The sequence below is a fragment of the Pundamilia nyererei genome, unplaced genomic scaffold, assembly GCF_000239375.1.
Source record: "Pundamilia nyererei isolate P.nyererei 1_Seehausen unplaced genomic scaffold, PunNye1.0 scaffold00006, whole genome shotgun sequence".
NCBI classification, from domain to species: domain Eukaryota; kingdom Metazoa; phylum Chordata; class Actinopteri; order Cichliformes; family Cichlidae; genus Pundamilia; species Pundamilia nyererei.
The window spans coordinates 5,977,393-5,998,483 of NW_005187407.1; the positions used below are offsets into that span (position 1 = coordinate 5,977,393).

A 21,091-nucleotide genomic window follows, 5' to 3' on the forward strand; every position below is an offset into this window, starting at 1 on the left:
CACACACACACACACACACACACACACACACACACACACACACACACACACACACACACACCAAGCTGTGCACCCATCACTCCACAGGACATTATGTTGACTTATACTAATTTCATGCAGACTTATGCCGAACCAAGCCATAATAACACTTACTGTAAACTAATATATGTTGTGAGGAAATGCTTTCTGTCACCATGACGTGACTTTATAATCACATTAATAATTCTCCCTCTCTTTTCCTTCCTCTGGTTTCAGGAGGAGTCTTTCACTTGATGCATCCAGTCAGTCGGGCTTGTGTCCCATTTATCTTGTTATATAACAGCCAGCTGGCAAAGTCTGAATAGGACCTCCATCCCCTCCATCTTTCAGTATGCGAGCACCTCCTTGCACAGCCTCTCTCACACTAAACAAGGCATGAAAATAAAAAGAAAGACACACACACAAACACTCATCTGTTTTTTTTAACATGTGCAATGTCTTTGTGACAGGGGATTTTTAGTGTAGCTCTCCCCAAATTTGGTTGAATTCCAAGCAGAGATACACTGAGCCCCTTCACTGTAGTCCTGACAAATGAGCCCCTTTGGAATGACCTCTGACCTCAGTGGGGTCCTCTATTCATGTCAGAGGGATAAAACACAGCCAAACTATTGACTAGCATGGATTTTAACTGTGGGTGGACGTGCCAATCCTTTTTCTCCTTGATATCAAATATTTAGCTAATAAATGCATTAATATTCTTTACTTCATACCTCACATTTCATAAAAGACTATTCCTGCACAAAGGACACATTAGTAGTTCAGAAACACTTATAATAACCACCATACAAATTTCTCCTTCTTTTTTCCAGCTGCTGTGGCATTTTCTCCCTTGTTGTGGTAACTAACTTTGCTTATTTACAGATTAACCTTTACAACCTATTCTAGTTAAATTTGACCTTGTTTGACATTTTTCATCAGTAAAGAAACCCTTTTTCTATCTATTCAGATACAAAAAATCAAGGAAAATTATGCTTTTAGGGAATCTTGAAACTGTATATGCCATGTCTGTGTGTATTTTTAATCGGACAGTGGTGACACTGAGTTCAAGGAAGACCTCAACACTGCCATGAGAAATGAACTCAAAGGACTTTCTTCCTATAACTCTCATTCACACAATACGTCTCTCTATCCATAACCTAACATTCACATACTCAGAAGACAGAGTTCAGTATCTTGTTCAAGAATGCTTTAATGTCCAGACCAGAGAAGCCAGTGATCGAACCACTGACCTTCTGATGGGTAGATGCTCAACCTCCTGAGGCAGAGCCGCCCAAACATGAGAACAGTCTGCGTTCTCAAATCTCTGAGCGCAGTTTCCTGCAGGGACAGACACACGCTGGTCTTTGAAGGATTATGAGAGAACCTCCATCCCATCATCTTCCACTCATCTAATTCTGGGTTGCAGAGGGGCTGGAGCCTATCCCAGCTATCACAGTACACCCTGGACAGGTCACCTATCAGTCGCAGGGCCTTAGTTAAAGTGTGACTTGTAGTTAAATGCTCTTTGAGTGGTACAACTAAAAAAAGGACTACATGAATATGAGTACATTTCAATTGCACCTGCAATGTAACAAAATAAAAACCAATTAGAATAGCTCTGGATGCACATAATAGTTTGCAATATGCAAGATTTGAGTTCTACGTTTAATTAATGTTGATATTTATAGATGGTAGTTAAGAGGATTTTTAAGTATTTTTAAAGATATAGCAGAGTGGACAGTGTTTAATGCCTGTAATGGTTATACATGATTATATATGATAAATCCCAACAGCTCTAGTTCTACATTCAATACAATATAATTCAGTCATTATAGCTTTTTGTTTTCATGTCTTGGGTAACACGGAACATGATAGTATGTAAAAACAGAGGGTTTTCTCCAAAAACAAGAGTTGTACATGTCAGGGGTTGTGTAGCGGAGAGGAATGTGAGGCTCCTAACGTAGACATGCAGGGGCAGGAGGTGGTGAACAAAAATCGAGCCATTTATTCAGGCTGAAAATAACATGACACCAAAGAAACACACATAAAATACAAAAGGGGACTGAAAAGATAAACGTCCTGGAACCTAAACTGGGAATCAACACTAGGGCCAGGAGGCACAGGAGCTGGGAGACACAAAACTTGAAATGCTGGAAAGGATGAAGGGAGACCGAGACAATATATACATAGGGGGGTTGTTAGGGGAAGTGGAGACACATGGGTTAAAATACACTGCTGAACTGACTCTAATGAGACAAGGAAGCTAAACTTAAGACAACCTCCTGAAATAAACCATGAAAAATAACTAGACACAGCAGCGAGGGGGTGCAGAGAATGACAGAAACTTAGCACAGGTTACACAGACAAGACAGGATAAACTCCAATACTGCATACACAATACTCACGACTATAACCATGGACAGAACTAGAGAATAAAAACGAGTAGGACTCAAAATAAAAGGTTACTATAAATAACAAACTCAACCTACAAGAGATGTAATATAAGTTCTAGATAATACATGTAAAATGTATACTTAAGAATCAGTCTGGAGATATTTAAACAGAACTCGAAATCTGACAAACACAGAAAAATCTACTGTGAAGTCGAGGCACTCTACCTGTTTCCCAAATACAGCAAGGTTACCAGATACCATACCACTTTTTTAAGCACTTTTAAAAAGAACAACAGGGCTGAAAAAATAAAATCACCCATATAAAATAAATCATTAACATCAACAGAATACTCAGGTTTTTATGTTTGAGTTTACAGACAAGCAGCCACAGAATGACAGACTTCGAGAGATTTATACAGCTTCACAGTTCTGACAGTCGTTGCAGAAACAAACATTTCTACTGAAAGTGACTTGGGTTAGGTTTAAAATCACATTGTCAAAATATATCTCTGCTGAGGACACTGTCCCGTTACTGTGATTAATCACACTCAGTATTAATCCGATATTTTTTATCTGCTTATTGGTGCGGCCCTCCACAACAGTACTGGTTTCTCTTCTCATGTGACCCTTGGGAAAATGAATGGCTGACCCCTGCACCCCCCCCCCCCAGTCTAGATCAGAAAACAGAGTGAGCAGCAAAGTCAGACAATAATGAAGAGGCATGATGAGAAGTCAAACGACGGCCAGCTCCATACCAGGACTGCTGAGCTCCTGTGGGGAGGCAGGGATGACTTCAGTGGAGGTTACATAAGAGAGGGGGTGGGCAGAGGGGCTGGTTGGACTGTGTAATAGGATTATGTAAGGCTGGTTTCAAAGGAGATAATGCTTCATTTGGTGTTTGTTGGTGATGCGTGTGTGCGCGTGCTAATTGGTAAATATTAAAGGTTAGGTTTACTAAGTGGGCTAAGAGGGGAAAATTAGCATAAGGCTGCAATCACAAATATGTGCCGATGGTAGATCATCTTCAAAACTTGCCACTTCTTGTTTCGCAGAAATAGCATTTCAATTCAGACCAAGGAGATGCAGCTGAAGGAGAATCCATCCATTCATCCAGCTTATCCCAGCTGTCACAGGGCAAGAGGCAGGGTACACCCAGGACAGGTCGCCAGTCTGTAGCAGGGCTTGAAGGAGAATCAGTATTTTCTTTAGTTGTTGTTGTTTTAAAAAAAGGCTAACTTTTCAGTTAGGAATTGCTGGCTGGGGTCGCTGTTCCTTGGATGAATCTCTCAGGTGGAGTGCAAGATGCATCCAGACAAGGCCTGCTGTATCAGCATGATATGCGTTTAACAGGTATAATGTGCAGAAGAACATAAAACAGTATTCACCTTCAGAAAGGCGTTTACTATCTTTACCACATACTCATCACTTATTTATTTTTTTGGCTAACCACCACACTGCAGTATGGTGTGATGGTGATTATCACTGTTGCCTCACAGCAAGAAGATCCTGGGGTTGACTCCACCATCTGGCCAAGGCCTTTCTGTGTGTTGTTGTTATCTTTGTTTGCGTGGGTTCTTTGCAGGTACTCTCGGTTCCTCCCACAGTCCAGAGACATGTAGTTAGTGGGGTTAGGTTAATGCGAATGTGAGTGCAAATAGCTGTCTGTCTCTGTGTTAGCCCTGCTACAGACTGGTGACTTGTCCAGGGTGTAACCTGCCTCTTGCCCTATGGCAGCTGGGACAGACTCCAGCCCCCCTGCAACTTTGGTAAGGATAACCAGAAGAGAATCAATTTTTCTTTTTTTTGCATGCTGATAGGTAGTTGTTACAGTTAATATCACGTACTTTAAAATCCACACACCAATTTAAAACTCCACAGACAGTGCAAAACTGTCAGGATGGGACATAAAGGCCAATGATGGAAAGATATAGGAAGGGAGGGGCTTTGAAGGAAAAAAGCCCAAGTTTTAGTTATAAATTCGCAGGTAAGACTTGCCAAAGTTTGACCAATAGACCGGATTTACACGAAACAGAAGAAAGCAAACACAGTTTCTTTCTGTAAATCTTTATGTGAATACAAGACAAATCAGAAATCACAGTTTACTGCATCTTCTAGTAAATGTAAAATCACTCTATTGCACCTATTCATACACAAACAAAAAAAAAAACCAGCCAGAGTTAACACTGTTACAAACTCCTTGTCCTGGACTGAACCCACCGCAAGATGAAAGAGCGCTTTCTCCACATCTGTCAGCACATCTGTGATACACATCTGAATACACACTTCAAACACTTGAGTAATTTCAGGTTACAGGATAGATCTGAGAGATCGAGTGAAAGGAGCTCAAATGTGTTTTTCTCTATTGTTCTTCCCGTCTTGCATCTGTTACAGCTTCACTTTCATATGGACACAGATCTGAAACGAAGGAAGGAAATCAAACTGATGAGTCATTGTTTACATTAGATGTACTGCTTACTGTTTGCGTGGATGGTGAACGCATCTCACCTGTAGTGTTTGCAAAGTATAAATCTAGTGTGAAGTTGAGGCACTCAGCCTGTTTCTTGAGGACTTCGAGATGAGAGGCCTCCAGTGTCCCAGTCTTTGCTGGAGGTAGGGGATGGCAGTGTTAACATTATTTTCAACAGAGTGGCAAAAACAATAAAAAAAAAACAGTTTGAAACTAATTATTAACATTACAGAGTCCTAAAAGTTGGACACATATGGACACAGACAGGCAAATGCAACTCACTGAAGATCCTGAAGCCTCTGCTTTTTGTGGTTTCGCTGCCGACATCTGACACCAAGTGGTCTGTCCAAAGCATGCAGTCGGGGCAAGTGGCCAGATGCTTGCCAATGTGCTCATGAGTGGTGGAGTTATAGTAATCTGTAAGATACAAATTAGATGGTTGCCATGTTGTTTTACATCACAGTGACTATTTGATAATGTGAGTATAACAACATGTGATCTCTTACACGTGTCTGTGGAAGAGTTTCCTAAGAAGGTGGCATTGACACTTCCATGATAACATTTTCCATCCCTGTTAAGGAGCAGGAAAAAAATATAAGCACATGAAAAAACAAAGAAAAAAGTCAAGAGGTCAAATTACGTAACTCATTTGATGCCTCAAAGCAGGGGTGTCAAACTCATCTCATTAAAAAACTGTAAACCTTGTTAAAAGCCCCAAATTTATGCCCTCCTTCTCATCTTCCTAAATTGTCCACTGGACCGGATTTGAGCCTTTGCTAGGCCGATTCTGGCCCACGGGCCTTATGTTTAACACCCCTGCCTTGAAGGTAGTACAAATCATTTAGAAAATATTGACAATTACGCTTTGTGTCCGAAGCGACTGAGCATGTCTTCACTGTCAGGTATGGGAGTCTGTTCGACCCAGAAGCTGTGTAGAGTTTTAAGCTCTTTTAATTGCTCTTTGCTGTCTGATGTTCCAGCGTAAAATATCCATTTTCCCCAAAGCTAGAGAAAGAAAAAAAAAGTAAATTCAACTTTCAAAGAGATTCACAGCAGGTTCTAAAGAACCAGCATTTCTATTGAAAACAGAAAGGAGTTTACCATCTTTACCACATGCATAAACATGATCATCACTTGTTTCTGTGATCATATATAATAATAAGTTTATACATGCAAAATCACCAGTGGGACCTTTTTAACCATCCAAGGTCAAGTCTGTTTTGTTTGTTTGTTTTTATTGCTAGAGCTAGGAGCATCAGCGATGCTGATTCAGCCCTCAGGGATTTAAAACAATTTAAACTCAGATCTGCTTCATGGTGAATGTCTCTGCTGAGGACACTGTACCTTGCTATGATCCTCCACAGGCTTAATGAGTTCTTCGCAGCCTGGATCAGATGCACCAGAGAGCGAGAAGAGAGCCAGCAAAGCCAGGCAACAATGAAGGAACATGACGACAAGTCAAATGACAGGCAGCTGTATACTACTGCAAGACCACAACAGCTGGACTCTTATAGGGAAGGTGCAGCGGGGAAGTTACATAAGACAGGAGGTGGTCTTTAATGGGATTGTGCAATATTGGTACAGATAAGGATAAAGCTTTAATTTTTTTTTTTTTTATCTGTGGTGTGCGCGCGTTTGCAGAATAACAAAATGGAAAACAGCAAACAACATGAATGTGCTGCATTCCTGCAAAAGCTTCTCACAGACATGTGAAACAGATATTCTCCTTATCCGTCAAGTATGAAGTGAGCAGCAGCAAAAGTATTTGACAGATTTGGGTAGGGTGGCACAGAAATAAACTATTTCACAATCACCATCTGTTGCAGCCTGGAATTGCCAGTTATTGCAGAACACTGGAAACTTACTGGAATTTCCAGGGTAGCGTCAGCCAAAACACAGAAAATACAAATAAAGCGGATTCCTGAAAAACAAAAGCAAGCATAGCGTGTCCTTTTGTAGATTTCAGTTAATATAGGAGACAAGAAAAACCCTTTTCCAACATTATTTAACCCAACTGCAGTATTAATGAAATTAGTTTGTTGACTTGTCTTTAGCAGACCTACTGCTGAATGTCGCAGGTTCATTAGTGAATAGCTTTATGAGTCTCATCAGCTTTGTCTTTACCAAAGCTCCCAGTCATCACCTGGATGACCTACAGAGACATACTTTAGACCAGGTAGTAACACAGAGTGCGACAGTCAAACGCTTAACTACCCGTCTCACATTGAACTCCCTGCAAGATAAAAAAAAAAAAAAAAGAGCACCAACACATCAGCGATACAGAGTTCCCTCATATCAAAGAAAGCACATCTGAATACAAATGTGACTCATGGAGCCAGTTGATGTCTCTGGTTAGACTTGAGCGATACAGCAGGTGATAACAGTGTTTTATTGCTTTTTCCCTTTACATCTCCGGCACTTTCCTTCTCATTGGGACACAGATCTGAAACAGAGGAAGGAAATCAAACTAATGAGTCTCAGAACAAACACGGCTTAAAGTCAAGTTTACGAACGTCAATATAGAGATAAATATTCTTAGATTGGGGGGAGGTATGGTGAATTTAAGAGACATGATTAGAAACCAGAGGACACTTAACTAGATATTGCAAAAATGACGCAACCCGATTTGCTGAGAATCGGGTCGTCACACCGAATGTGAAAATTGATAAAATATTTTATATTAACTACAGTTTTTATGTATTATCTGCAAACTTTACGGTGATAAACTGGGCCTTGGGGGACACGAATAGGTTGGCGAAGCTTTTGACATTAACCATCATTGTTAGTGCCCAAGATCAAAGTTGACCTTGACTGAAAAAAAACAAACAAACCCCAAAACATATTGAGTAATACAGCATATGAAAGGCATAGAGCAGGGGTCTCAAACTGCAGTCCTAGAGGGCCGGTGTCCTGAGGTGGCAATTCAGCCATTTGATTCATGTTACAGCTGCTCATGACATGGTGAAATAAAAGTACTTTTAGAAGTACATTTTTCCAAACACTTACATTTACTTAAATTTACTTGAGTAGGGTCAGGAGTTTTCTCCTCAGCCTGCAGTCAAGTTCTATACTCTTCCTAATGACCTACTAATTTATTCAGGTGTGTTGCAATAGGGACACATGGAAAGGTTTCAGGACACCAGCCCTCGAGGACTGGAGTTTGAGCCCTTGGCTAGAGAGAGCTGTACAACACACTCTTTTTTTTTTTTTTTTTTCAATACGATAGCCTACGACTTTACAGTGACGTCATAACAGGCTGATATCAGCATGATGTAATAAAAACAACATAAGCCATAACAACTTTGATGTTATTACTGTTATAACTAGAGTAACAACATCGAGTTTTAGCATAGCCTCTAGCATAGCCCTTGCTCTTCTGGGGGACTTGCTGTTGTTACTATTATTATTAAAATATGTAGCTATACATGTAAAGCTATCCATCTATCTATCTACCTGTCTATCAAATTTTAAGTACAAAATCCATCCCCAAATGATTGTTTGATAGAAGTTATACAACAGGTTTGGTAAATTTAAGTACAGCTTTAACAAACACAATTGTGATCATATTCATATAATTTCATCAGCAGATACTTTCAAATGCACTCCAAAGTCTGTTCAAAATGAAAAGAGATGACACTTTAAGGTTAGAGAAGCTTTATATCAGCATAGTCAAAACCCATGAAACTTCTCTGTGTATTTACAAAAACATAATACAAGAATAAAAAAGAGAAAATGAACACGTCACAAATGGAGTCCCACATACTGTCACAAAAACAGAAAGAAAAAAAATGATCCAATTTACAAATTGATCTTTATGTACTCCCACTTATGGCTTCAATCTAACACAAAACAAAATAAAACATCTCAGGTCAGCTGTGATGGTGCGCCATCAGTCCATCGTTCCCTTTGCAATAATAATTCTCTCTAGCATTATCTTTAAATAATAATAATAATAATAATATCAAATACACATACAAGACAGAGGAGCTACATTTGTGAGCTGTACACTTTGCAGTAAGGGAAGGGAAAGGAGAATGTTTGCAGGAATATTCACCCTTTGTACATGATAATAATTCATCTTGGGCAGTGAAAAAGGTTTCAAAGATTATTTAAAAACGAGCTTGTTTTATTTTTCTGTACCAACCAATTGTTCATCATACTAAAAATCACAGTTTTTCCGGATGACAGTTAAGTATGAGTGACCAAAGCTTGCAGTTTATCATCCATACTGCTTACCTCTTATTACTTCTCTTTCTCATTTGAACATTTTTATGTCTAGGATATGGGAGCATGTTTTGTCACCAAGTAAAACAAACAAACAAACTAATGATTTCCTTCATTTCTGTCAAAAACATTTGTTTCGGCCCCACAAAAGCACATAATGGGAAAAACCGACAGGATGAATTGTAGTAAGAGTTCAGGTGAAATAAAAACTTTCAGTCTGTACAGTACTACTGAGTACTACGGATTACTACGGAGTACTAACTTTTGTGCAAACATTCCTCAGCCTTATGCTGACTTCAGTTTAATTACAATTAGCATAGTGACTGATCTTATGTGACTTAAAGTCAGACTATGGAAGTTTTTAAAGACGAATTAGCTCGTTTTCCCTCAGACTAATTGAAAGATGAATCCGTAACTACTAGAATGCATGAATGCTTAGTTCAATACATTCAGGACTTTTGCTTTATCTGTCTTGCTTGGTCTGGTATGACCATTAGCTTTTAGTTGCTAAATGTTAGCTAATGCAATGACCTATCTACAATGCCACTTTGCCGACTTTTGTGTTTAGACATTTCCCATTTCCACCTGTTGCATGTTGGCTGCTGTTAAAGCAGGTTCATAGTCTCACTTTAAGCCTTGAGCGAGTTTTTTTCTTAATGAACATTCGCCTTCAAATTAAATACGAAAACAAATATTGTCAAGTGGGATGAGAAAACCATTGATAGTATAAAACTTTAAATGCAATGTATGCGGTCTTTAGACATTTACAAACTCTAAAAAGACTTCTCAAATATCGGCCCAAGGATTGCGATGTCTCTCCACTTCTCTTCTGGTACTGCAAACAGACTAATTAGAAAAAAGAAGACTTGATGACAGCCATTTAGATCAATCAAACAGTGACTTTATATATTTAAACTCACTGGAATTTTAACTTTAGGCTACTGGTATTTTGTTTTTGGGTGCCGAGCTTTGTGATCTGATGCAAAGGCAGGAAAATCTGTCTGTGACCGGACTGTTTGCACTCTCATACACACCGTATGCAAATTTACAGTTCTCCTCTGGGTCAATTTAGTTCCTTTGTACAGTCTCATTGGAGCAGAGGAAGAGCAGATGAAGGTAGCAGAGTCACCACTTAGAACTGGAGAAAAACAGGAGCGTAGAAACATGGACAGAAACCATGGAAGGGTGGGACTTCGGTCAGGGGGGGTAGTAGTAGTAAGATGGCGCCTGGGGCTACTGTCCGATTGGGCAGGTGGTGGAGGAAGAGTCACTGGCCTAGATGGCATCACATCATGTCTCACTGCTTTTTGGTGAGCCACACCAGGTTATTGAGCGACAGACCAAACCTGCTTCCAGAGCCCTCACACACTCATCGTCATGTTTGGAGAATACTGCAGAAAAAAGTTAAGCAGAAACATAAAAACGCAACTGTTTATGTGTTTAAGAGAGGAAAGCACATCTCTAGCCATCAGTCTTAATTATGCAACAGTCACACGAAGCATATTAGTGGTTGGAGACCAAAATTGCTAGGACCATATGCGCCAAGTGGGACTTTGTTGCCTTTGAAATGATTGCTTTGAAGACAGGGATCAGGTCTGTGAGCAATGGCAGTCAGCTGCGAAGCCTCTTTGTTTCACCAGCAAGAATTAGCATCACATTTAAAATCACAGCTGCATCATGGGAACTAAGCTAACTAGCCAGAGATAATGCTGGTGAAAATACACTATGTCCAGTTTAAACAAAGAAAAAGAAGATGGCAATGGCCATAAAGTCGAGGCTTCAGAACAGTAGTCAGCAAACCAGTGGTGGTGTTATCTTTTATATACAGTCTATATATCTTGCAGAGACTAGTAAGACTGATATTATCCGCATGGTAAAAAGTACAGCAAGTAGTATCTTAGCTTAGCATAAAAAATGGGCACGTTTAAGGCAAAGTATTACAGGGAACTCTCAGCAGCAAACACCTCCAGTAATCCCATATATTAAGAAACTAATTTTCACTCACACTTTCGCTCTGAAAAGGGTTGAGGAAGTTTCCTCCCATCTCTCCATCCTCCCGAGGCGTCCCAGGCTGATTACTCATACTTAGGTTACCAGGAGAGTTCTGTTCAAAGACAAATAAAACATATATCACAGTATCTGCTACAAAAATCAGAAGTGTAGTTCAGAGTAGGTGAAAAACTCCTCATACCTTGGGGAGACTGTCCATATCGCCCGACCCTGAAGGAGGGAACACAAGTATGAAAATAATGCACATCACCACGATCAAATGAATACTAATTTTTCATGACAAATCAGGGACAAACATAACCAGAGGTTTTTTAGTTTGTTTGTTTTACCCCTGCCGGACACAGAAGCTTCTTGTTTTTGTACCTAAAGAGCCATTCATGTGATGTGGCTCCATCCCGGCCATTCCCCCTAATGGACCATCACTGCCTCCACCCATAGGAAACTTCAGAGAACACACATAGGGCAAGTTAACAGCAGTATTCCTGTTTGACTTGTAACACTAACACAGACCCAATAGCCACTCACATTTGGCCGGCTTCCACCTGGAGGGACTGTGTTTATCATAGTGTACATGTTGTCTCCAGAGTTAGTTGAATCTGACACAACACAAAAAGGAAAACGGAAACAGTAAGAAAATTAAAGGTCAGTAGCATGTTTATATATCTACATACACATATACAACTGATACACACAGAGCTTACCTGCTGGACTTGGCATTATTGGTGTTCCAGGTGGCCCTCCTCCCCCCGGAGGTCCCTGAAATGAGAGTTTTGTTTTCATGACATTCATGCATGATCCTGTGAATTAAAGCCTATTTAGCTAGTTTAAGAGTTTCAAACATACATACCGCATAGCTTCCTGGTGACGCAGAAGAGTATGGGGTCTACAAAGACAAAGAAGTAAACCACTCAAGTCATGAAATGAAAATGAAACTTCTTCTTCGGTATTTTTGTTGCAGGACTTACAGAATTGGAGTTGGGAGGATTTGGCCAGGGTCTACCACCACCAGGTCCCCTAGAAAACACCCATACACTTGAGTTTTTTGCATTTGGCAGGGTCTTTGTTTCCAATTTATTTGGGAAGAGCTGGCAATAACAAGCTCCCCAGATGCCAGAAAAAAAGTAAATGGAAGAAGAAGAAGAAAAAACTAAAGAAGACTAAATAGAGGGAAAGGTTAAGGTTGTGGTTTCATGTTCAGAGCCAAAAGTTAAAAACATGTGGTAAAGCTGTAGGCAAAAGACAGTTAAAGGAAACGGCTGACTATAAAAACTCTACTGAGTGATTAAAGATAGCTGACATTTGGAGAAAAATGTGCTGAGTAAGCTTACATTTTTAAAATAGACACACAGACAAGTGTATTTTACTCTTTTATAAGCTCATGTGCTCAGATAGGCCTTATGCTACTCTGTCTATATGTGCGTGTGTTATGGTGTTATTCATATACCACTCACATGCTCATACCAGGCATCCCAGGACCAACCAGAGCATTCAGTGGTGGCCTCATCCCACCTCCATAGTTCTGGGAAAAAACAGAAACCAGAATTCCATTTGGACACGACTACATGAGAGTAACTATCAGAAACAAAACTTACAGCAAGTAGTCCTCAAAGAAAAATCATCTTGACCCAAACCTGGGGTCCTAGTGGGACCATGCCCCTGGGTGGAGTCATCCTCTGCATTGGTCCTCCCATATTTGGATGTCCTGAAGTGTAGGATTTACCAGAATGAGAAAAGGTTCTCTTCAAACATGCATTTTTGTGTTTAACACCTTTTTGTGGCCACTTTGGTAACTCAAACCACAGACGAGGATGCATTTTTAAGGCGACAAGACTTAGATGGCACAAATGCTAAAATTTACAGCTGCTTCAGTGACACCGTTTTCTTGGTCTGATGTTGGTTCGACAGCGGCTGAACACCATCTTCACCCATGCATAATTTAAGTGTTGTCTGGAGCAGTGAGTAGTTTGCGTAAATGGGAGTATGCTTGATTCATAAGAATACCGAACATGCTGGTTTTAATATTAATGATAATAGTATATCAGGGAGAGGCTAACCATGAGTTCATCTTGGTAACAAGCAGCTTTCAACTGGGTTTCATGGTCATCTGAACACTATTAAAAACTCATAAACGTGCCATTCTTCCAGTGCAATGAATAAGGGCGACTGTTTCTTTATATACCGTCTTTGATCAGATATAACAACGCTTTCAATTTTCAGTGTGTTATGTGATTTCTAGAGGGACTCTCCAGAGAATGTATTGTCATAAAACCTTTGTTTCACGATCCCCTCGGGAACCCATTCTGACTTTGGTGATTCCCTTCTCCCAATTATAGTGTCATAATGGGGTTTATTTATTTTGTAATGAAATATCTTGACAGCTACTACGGTAAAATTTGGCTCAGGAATCCATGATCTATAGGTGGAGAGTCCTCTTTTAGTCGTGTTAATACATAAGGGTGCATGTTTTAAGGGCAAAACCTCAATCAGGCTATGATCGCACAGTAAATATTATTTCAAAAGACAAAATCCTGCCTGCCTGCATTATTGTTAAATAAAGTAATTATTGACTATATGTGTGTGTTTCAGTGTGGGCATGCACCTTGCTGTCTTGTGGGATCCATTCCACTTGGTAACATAGGCTGGCTCCCTGGAACTCCTCCAAGACCCTACAGAAAGAAGAGGATCCATCTCCAATGTTATAATCACTGTGATGTTGCTCATTTATACAATTCAGTTACGTCTGCTGCCTGCAGGGGTCAGTCTGGCTCTTACCTGATTCGGTAATCTGAGGGGCGGTCTTGGTCCTCCGGGGTATCGAGGTGACATAAATGGCTAAAAATTAGGCAAATAAAATATTACATGCAGACAAATAAATGGACTGACCACATGTGTAACAAAGGTTTAGAGGGTGGCACAGTGGGAACTTTATACGCTCTTCAAAGCAGGGAACCAACCAGAGCTGCTTTTATGTTTTCACTTGAATTCAGGGCTCATTTTCCTTTAACCATACAGCAAACGGAGGAAGCTGACCGCATTTTCACTGGAGTGAATTTATGAGGGGGAGAAAAAAAATGACAGGAAAAAGAAGGATGATAATGATGTCAGTGCGTGTGTTAACTCTGTGGAATTTGGCAGCCTGTATGAGGAGCTCTTTTGCAGCTGTGAGTGGGCTTTCACTTGTCCTCACCACAGACAGTAGCAATGCTGTTGCTATGTCTGCTGAACTGATGCCACCCCGGACAGAAGAGCCACTCTGCAGTGGTGGAGGAGCAATGCAGAAATCTGCCACTAGAGAGCAATGGTCCTCTTAATTTAATCAGAGCCTTCACTTAAATTGCTGTCTTAGTTGTGCTTAAATCAACTGGATGAAGCTACAGCATTTTAGGTTTCTTTAGTGATGGCGTTACTATTTTTTTTTATTATTAATTAAAAAATGTAAACAACTGATCATTATCAGCAAATGACGTAACAGAATTTGAATGAATAAAACGAAGCATCATTTGTGACTGACTTTGGAAATAATGTGCAATTTATCACCAAAAAAAAAAAGATAGTGCAGATATTCCGTTATATTTCATACACAAAAGACCAGACAGAAGAGCTGGCAATCAGGTAATTGTTATATTTCTTTAACTAAGGTCCTGACAAGACCTTGCCTTCAAAGAGCGACTGATCTTCAGAAGCAGACGGAAAAAGCTGTTCGAACTCACATGTGAGTTTATGAAAGCGGAACTAAGAAATGCCCGGGAAGACTATTGATCTTTGCGTCTAATCCGAGCGCCTGAATTTGACTGATAATGACGTTTAATCGATGTACAACTGGCAGAGGCCTTCACAGATGATCTGGGGCAATGCTGCATGTGTGCGTTTTTGTGTGCCAGAAATTTATCTCTCCTGTCAGATTAGTTGTGTTTGAGATTGTACACATATTCAAAGGTAACGTACGTGAATATACATACAGTTGTTGTTATCTGAGAGTGAGTTCTTGCTCTTAGGGGATTCATTGGATTTCTAGTTAGGATGTTTGCAATGCGCTCTTTCAATTTAAAATGCCTGGAGATGGCTTGTTGCTGTGATTTTGGAGCAGTTTCAATACAATGCAATTGAAATGAAGTGAGACTGAATCTGCCAAATATGGGGAAGCTTAAATTTGAGCTGATATTACATCCTCTGGAGTGACAGAAACATGGCCGTTCAGCTCTGCGTTGCATGCATACCTGAAAGAATCCCGGTGGGACTGGCCCTACTGGCATGCCCTCTCCTGGGGGAAGGTTACCGAGGACTGGGCTCGGTGCTGCTGCGGCACTCTGAAAGAGACAAATGGCGAAAAAGGGAGACTTCAACTCAGATCTCAGACTTGTCAGAAACAACAAACTCAACACCTCTTTCACCTGTTTCATCAGCTACTCTCCATTTTTCTGCAGAATAAACAAACAGATATAATAGTTTGGATAATTTCTGTCTTCCTCAAAGCAGGAATTTACTTATCCATGTTGCAAAGATAACACATCCAACACCAAATACCAGATGAGCCTGCTACCACTTATATAAAAGTCATAGTCTGCACTGCGAGGGTCTTTCCCCATCTCTCTCCCTCAGTGGGATATTTCCTGTTTCTGCAGATGCCCTGCCATGCTGGCCCAGGTTTATTTTTATTCAATGCGTTTTTGTTGTGCTTGTCCCAGACGGGTGGCGCTGGATCATTTCAGCACTGCCTCTGTCTGCTTCCTGTCGCATTGTACAACCAAGTTACCACCCAGCACCGGCCTCTTCTTCCTCATCCTCTTTAGGAATACAGAGCAGACAACGCACAGTGTGGGAGAGTGTACGTACATCCATATATTGTACACAATAACGTGTGAACAGTGGGCTCATGAAGCCGGAGTGACTGCATCTGTGTCAGTATCTGCCCACTCTCTGTTCTATTTTTCTGATCTTCCTTTTCACTTTCTCTCCCCCTCTGAAGGCACTGGAGGGGTGTAAAGGGATCCAGCGAAATTCACCCAACAGTCTCTGAAGTTTCCGCCAGCTGACTTTTTAGGTCAGACAGGAACAAGGTTTAATCAGAGCTGAGATAAAAGCAGACTGACGACACCCCTGTATCCTCGTCTGCTCCACCCCGCCACCCTCTCTGTTCCTTCGCTCTCATATCTCTCGATCGTTAATGTTGAGCAATGTCGAACAGGATGCCGTGCAGTTTTTAGATTCTATATTCTGCTGTAAACATAGGCTGTATTTGTCTCAGCAGATGAACGTACAGATGGACACAGATGGATATTTGCAGCTCCATGGTTCAGTAGCGGGAGGCTGGATTTGGTGCGTGTGTCTGTTTCTGTGTGTACAAAATCATGCACTGCATCAAGTGTGTTTTGTTTTTTGGGATTTTTTTCTCCCCTTTTATTCCCTCTCCCTCCTCGCACCCTGGATTACCCAGAATGCCTTTCCACCCTGGCAGCCTGGAGGTCTGCTGAGTTTGCCTTCGTGCACCGAGAGAGGGAGGGAAAGAGGAGAAAAGAGGACAAAGCAGAGATTATGAGTGTGTGTGTGTGTGTGCATGTGGCAGTGAGTGTGTGAGCGCACTTAATGTTTGTGGCGGAAAAAGAAGAACGGGAGGAGGGAGGAGGAGGGGATCTACCTGACCTGCTGACAAAGCAGCATTTTCCCCAAACACCCAAACACGGCAACGAGGAGAAATAAAAGCAAAAACAACAAGCCTCAAAAAGCAGGACCACCTCTCATACATGGAAAACTACAGCAACGCTAAAAGCTCTGGTACTGCTGCCGACGGTTAAGTGCCTTTTGATTACGACAAATCAGGTTGAGTCAAATGACATTAAAATCTGAATGAATCACAGGTTTAACAAAGCCTCTTTAAAAGAAGTGATTTTCCCCCCATGTTTGTCTCCATACGTTGATCTCTAGAAGAGTCACGTGGGTTAAACAGTGTAAAACTGGGATTTGGAAACAGGCGTATTTGCTTTGCCAGTTGTGGCAAGCAGCTTCATGGCCCATTCTCTCATTTTCACAATGACAAATGAAGCAAATGAGAACAAAAACAAAAACGCTGAGTTGATTCTAAATATTGAAAATGCAGTTTTTAGATTTTTAGGTGAAGGAGTTGAAAACCGCCCAAAATAAACCAACCAGAGAGACAGCAAAAACTTTGAGTGGCCGAACCAACAGTGTGGTAACTTCTTAAACAGAATGAATGCGCTGCTCAGCTCAGCAACACCAAAAGACCTGCAAGACCACAGAGGACAACTGCAGTGGATGATTGCAGAATTCTTTCCTTTGTTATAAAAACCCTTCACAACATTTAACCATTTTAACCTCTGCTACAGTAACACATTCAAGGACGTGGGCATATACCCAAGCTCCCTAAAAAGCCATTCGCTGATCCAGAATGCTGCAGCCAGAGTACTGACAGGAACTAGGCACGGAGAGCATATTTCTCTTCACTGGCTCGCTGTTAAATTCAGAACTGAATTAAAAATCCTTCTCCTCACATACTAAATCTTGAATAATCAGGCCCCGATCTTAGCTATAAGACTGCTGGTTTACTTTTAGTTCCTAGATTTGAGAAAGTACAACTGTTGGTTACACTCAAGAACAAGGAGGTCAGACTGGACTTTGCCAGGAAACATCTAAAAGAGCCGGGAAGAAACAGCTAACGGTAGAGCCGATCTTATGGCATTAGGATATATGGCTGCCAGTGGGACTGCTATAACAGTAGCAGCAGGATAACCTGTGAAGTGTGCAGGCCTGTACTCGCTGCTCAGATTCAGCCAAATGCTGCAAAACCGTTCAGACAGTGCTTCACAATGGACAGATAATGACCCACACAAACCAAATCCAAAAGCAAACCAAGAGTTTCTCGAGCAAAGAAACGGGATAGTCTTCAGTGGACACGCCACTCACCTGATCATTATTTCCAGTTACTAAATACAAAACTGAAGGCTGAATCACGTGTGTCCTTCCCTCCTCTGAAAACAGAATCTATAAAATCTGTTCAGTTAAACTAACGGCAAAGCTTAAAGATCAGCAGAATCATAACACCTGGTGTCGCTGTATAATAGTAATGTGGTGCCATTACCTCGTGTTAGCCACAGCGATGCTGTGATCCACACAGCAAACTCCTCCTTGTCAGTTCTGTTTAAATACCGATTCACAAGCGAGCTCAACATATTCCAGCACTTAACCTTAGCAACCACAAAAGATCCACAGATTGTTACACAGTTAATGAATCCATCATTAACACCTCTCACACATCAGTGTTTACACTTTTCTGACAAGGCCAAGTGAGAGGAACACTGAGATAATGAGGTGATGCCTGTACACATTAACACCGTACGGTAGTGTACATTATTGTGTGAATGTAGCTGCCAGCAGTGGTGCAGTGTAACGCTTCTGCATACACTTCTCACTGAACTTAAATGCAACCGAACACTGACGCTAATTTCCACTGCACTTCATTTGATGGACTTCATTGCCCATTCAATTTGCGAACAAGCTGTAAGGCCAATTATAACGCTCAGATATTCTCAGCCCTTAAATGAAAATTAACCTGTCTGAAACTGGATTTGGGGGAACGACAACAATTTTTCTTGGCGGGTAAATCATTGCTTTTGCTGCCGATGTCCATGCAGCATTTTATAGTTTCATTGTTTGCTACATTTCCAGTTAAAAACATGAAGGGAAAACACTGCTTGACCGCGCACCACCGTTTGTTCAGCTGTGACACCTGTACAGCTGAAACATGCTCCATGAACAATGGCGTGAAACAGAAACACTGTGTAATGACAAAACTGCTTAATTATTATTTTTCTGTATAATATATATATTTTTTAATAAACAACAAAAACTAGTATTAGACAACACGTGTACCTGCCTATAAGACAGCAAAACATAAGCCAAACGTGTTGGACTCTACCTTTTTCTTCAGTATAAATACTGAACTTAAATACAGTAAATGTACAAAAATAAAAAAAATGAGAGTACCGGTAAATTTTTTAATTTTAAGGGGTCTTTTTACAGTGCTGGGTCACAACAATCTGACCTGAGCTATTCTGTTACTCCAAAAGTCTTTGCCTTTTTTGCTGTATTGATCATGTGTTAGAGAGCATTGTTTTAATGAATGCACAATGGCGGGGAAAAGGTATTGCATGCATGTATGTAACATCGACCTGAACCATGATACCACAATGACTAAAACGCTCAGCATTTGAGTTTTCCTTTAATTTGTCACACCCATCTGTAGATATACAGATAACCAGAATGTCAGTGAGCTCATTCGGCTCACTATCCATCACAGTTTACAGGTTATTGTCTGTGAAACGACAAATGTTACCTTGACCTTGAGCGCAGTTTGTGTGAAGACTCACTACACTAGGAGGAGTAGGCTAGCAGACGGATGCCTCGCCACGCCATAAGATAGTCGATCCTTCGGCCGCATGAGCTGATTAAAGTGTATAACAAATGAACTTATCTTCAAGAAGAGTAAGGTTCAGTCCACTTTAAGCAATTTCCCTCACTTCTTTTCTTAAAACTATCTTCGTTCTTACACTCGTATCTTTTCCGATACTCCATCATTTTCTAGAGAGATCCAGAAAGACCTGATTGAAGCGTAACAAGACAATCAACTCTTCCGTCTGCCCATTCGGGAACCCCATTACATTACAGCTTTTCATTTAATGAAGCGCTGTGTGTGTTGTGTTCTCCCTACATTGCGGTTATTTGCACGCTAAACGAAGTGTTTGTGATGAAACCCGAGGCAGTGGAACAGCCCCCGAATGTCCTCAGATGAACACCTGCATCTCCTGGCAAACTCATTTGTTTCATAAATTATTCAAAACACCACCCTCCAGGAGGGGAATTACAGTATACCAGACATACACAACAAGGCATACAATAACACAAACTACAATTGCCATTTATGAAGTTTAAAAAAAAAGTCCAAAAAAGAGGCTAAAATAAGGTCAGCTTCTATTTCAAACTGTGAAGACTGGTAAATATAGCAGCGTCTTTCCTGTGTGAAAGAAAAAAAGGCAGTAAATGTATCATATGTCACAACAAACAAGGGGGAAAAAAAATCACCCGAATTCGAGGTTTACTCACTGAAGTAAAGCTTTAGATGTATTAGATCTACCGCGTCCACTCTGTTATCAAAAAGCTTCCCATATTATGGAAATATGTATAATTTCTCCATCAGAAATGGCGCTTTCTCTCCCGAAGCATCTCCTGCTTTATGCCTGAAAACGACCCAAACATGTAATTTGCTAAACTTTTCTATAAAAAGCACAAAAATGCATCGAAAGAACTCCGTAGTCATTCATATGTAGGGCAATTACGCCGCAGCTCAACACTTTACAACTTAATCAGACTTCCTCCATACTACATTCACAGTACACTAATCCCATCACACTAAAGGGCTCACAAATACTTAACAAGATAACTTGCAAACTCTTTCATCCCTCCATGTTTACAGATTAATGCGTGTGTGTGTTTGTGTGTGATGCATGTATACTTAGCTTGGGGGTGTGTGTGAGTGTGTGTGCATGTGAAGGTGAGGAGTCATTTTCATTCAATACTGCAGAGACCGAGAGACACTCAGAGATGCGTGAGTGGAATCTCAAAAGGCTGTCTGTGTCTACCTTCCCTCTCTGTCTCTATCGCTGTGTAAACCTGAAGCGGTCTCTCCACCTCTCTGTCTCACGCAGCCTCACACATCAGCTCTGTCTGATTTTTATTTATTTATTTATGTATTAATTTACCACCCCATTACAAGAAGTTTTATATATATATGTATCCCACATAAAATGTCCTGCTGTAGTAAAACTGACCTGACAATCTGTTTACAACATGCAGCATAGGTGAGTTCATCTGTGTTTACCGTCACTTAAGTATCAAATAATTGAAAATGATATTACTTTACAGTAACTGCAATACTCCAGTAGTCCAGTATTCAGGCCCAGCAGCAGGA

General features: G+C 40.7%; 2 protein-coding genes across 2 annotated transcripts in view; both read right to left on the reverse strand.

Annotated features, from left to right (window-relative positions):
* Positions 1 to 4,459: 4,459 nt before the first annotated feature.
* Positions 4,460 to 6,401, reverse strand: LOC102198937 (uncharacterized). The gene is made up of 6 exons (XM_005722310.1): positions 6,223 to 6,401; positions 5,741 to 5,883; positions 5,385 to 5,449; positions 5,161 to 5,295; positions 4,917 to 5,015; positions 4,460 to 4,826 (listed from the first exon to the last, which is right to left on the reverse strand). Exons 1-6 carry the CDS (start codon positions 6,325 to 6,327, stop codon positions 4,771 to 4,773), a joined length of 603 nt encoding a protein of 200 aa, XP_005722367.1. The 5' UTR covers positions 6,328 to 6,401; the 3' UTR covers positions 4,460 to 4,770.
* Positions 6,402 to 8,515: 2,114 nt separating this feature from the next.
* Positions 8,516 to 21,091, reverse strand: part of ssbp2a (single stranded DNA binding protein 2a) — a 56,234-nt gene continuing 43,658 nt past the window's right edge. Inside the window, exons 6-18 of the mRNA XM_005722311.2 lie at positions 15,330 to 15,419; positions 13,885 to 13,944; positions 13,712 to 13,778; positions 12,744 to 12,814; positions 12,564 to 12,631; positions 12,078 to 12,126; positions 11,960 to 11,995; positions 11,814 to 11,868; positions 11,638 to 11,708; positions 11,476 to 11,554; positions 11,294 to 11,322; positions 11,108 to 11,206; positions 8,516 to 10,493 (exon numbers count right to left, since the gene is read on the reverse strand). Of these exons, the coding sequence (XP_005722368.1) occupies positions 10,464 to 10,493; positions 11,108 to 11,206; positions 11,294 to 11,322; positions 11,476 to 11,554; positions 11,638 to 11,708; positions 11,814 to 11,868; positions 11,960 to 11,995; positions 12,078 to 12,126; positions 12,564 to 12,631; positions 12,744 to 12,814; positions 13,712 to 13,778; positions 13,885 to 13,944; positions 15,330 to 15,419 (804 nt within the window). The 3' untranslated portion in view covers positions 8,516 to 10,463. The remainder of the gene's footprint in view (positions 10,494 to 11,107; positions 11,207 to 11,293; positions 11,323 to 11,475; positions 11,555 to 11,637; positions 11,709 to 11,813; positions 11,869 to 11,959; positions 11,996 to 12,077; positions 12,127 to 12,563; positions 12,632 to 12,743; positions 12,815 to 13,711; positions 13,779 to 13,884; positions 13,945 to 15,329; positions 15,420 to 21,091) is intronic.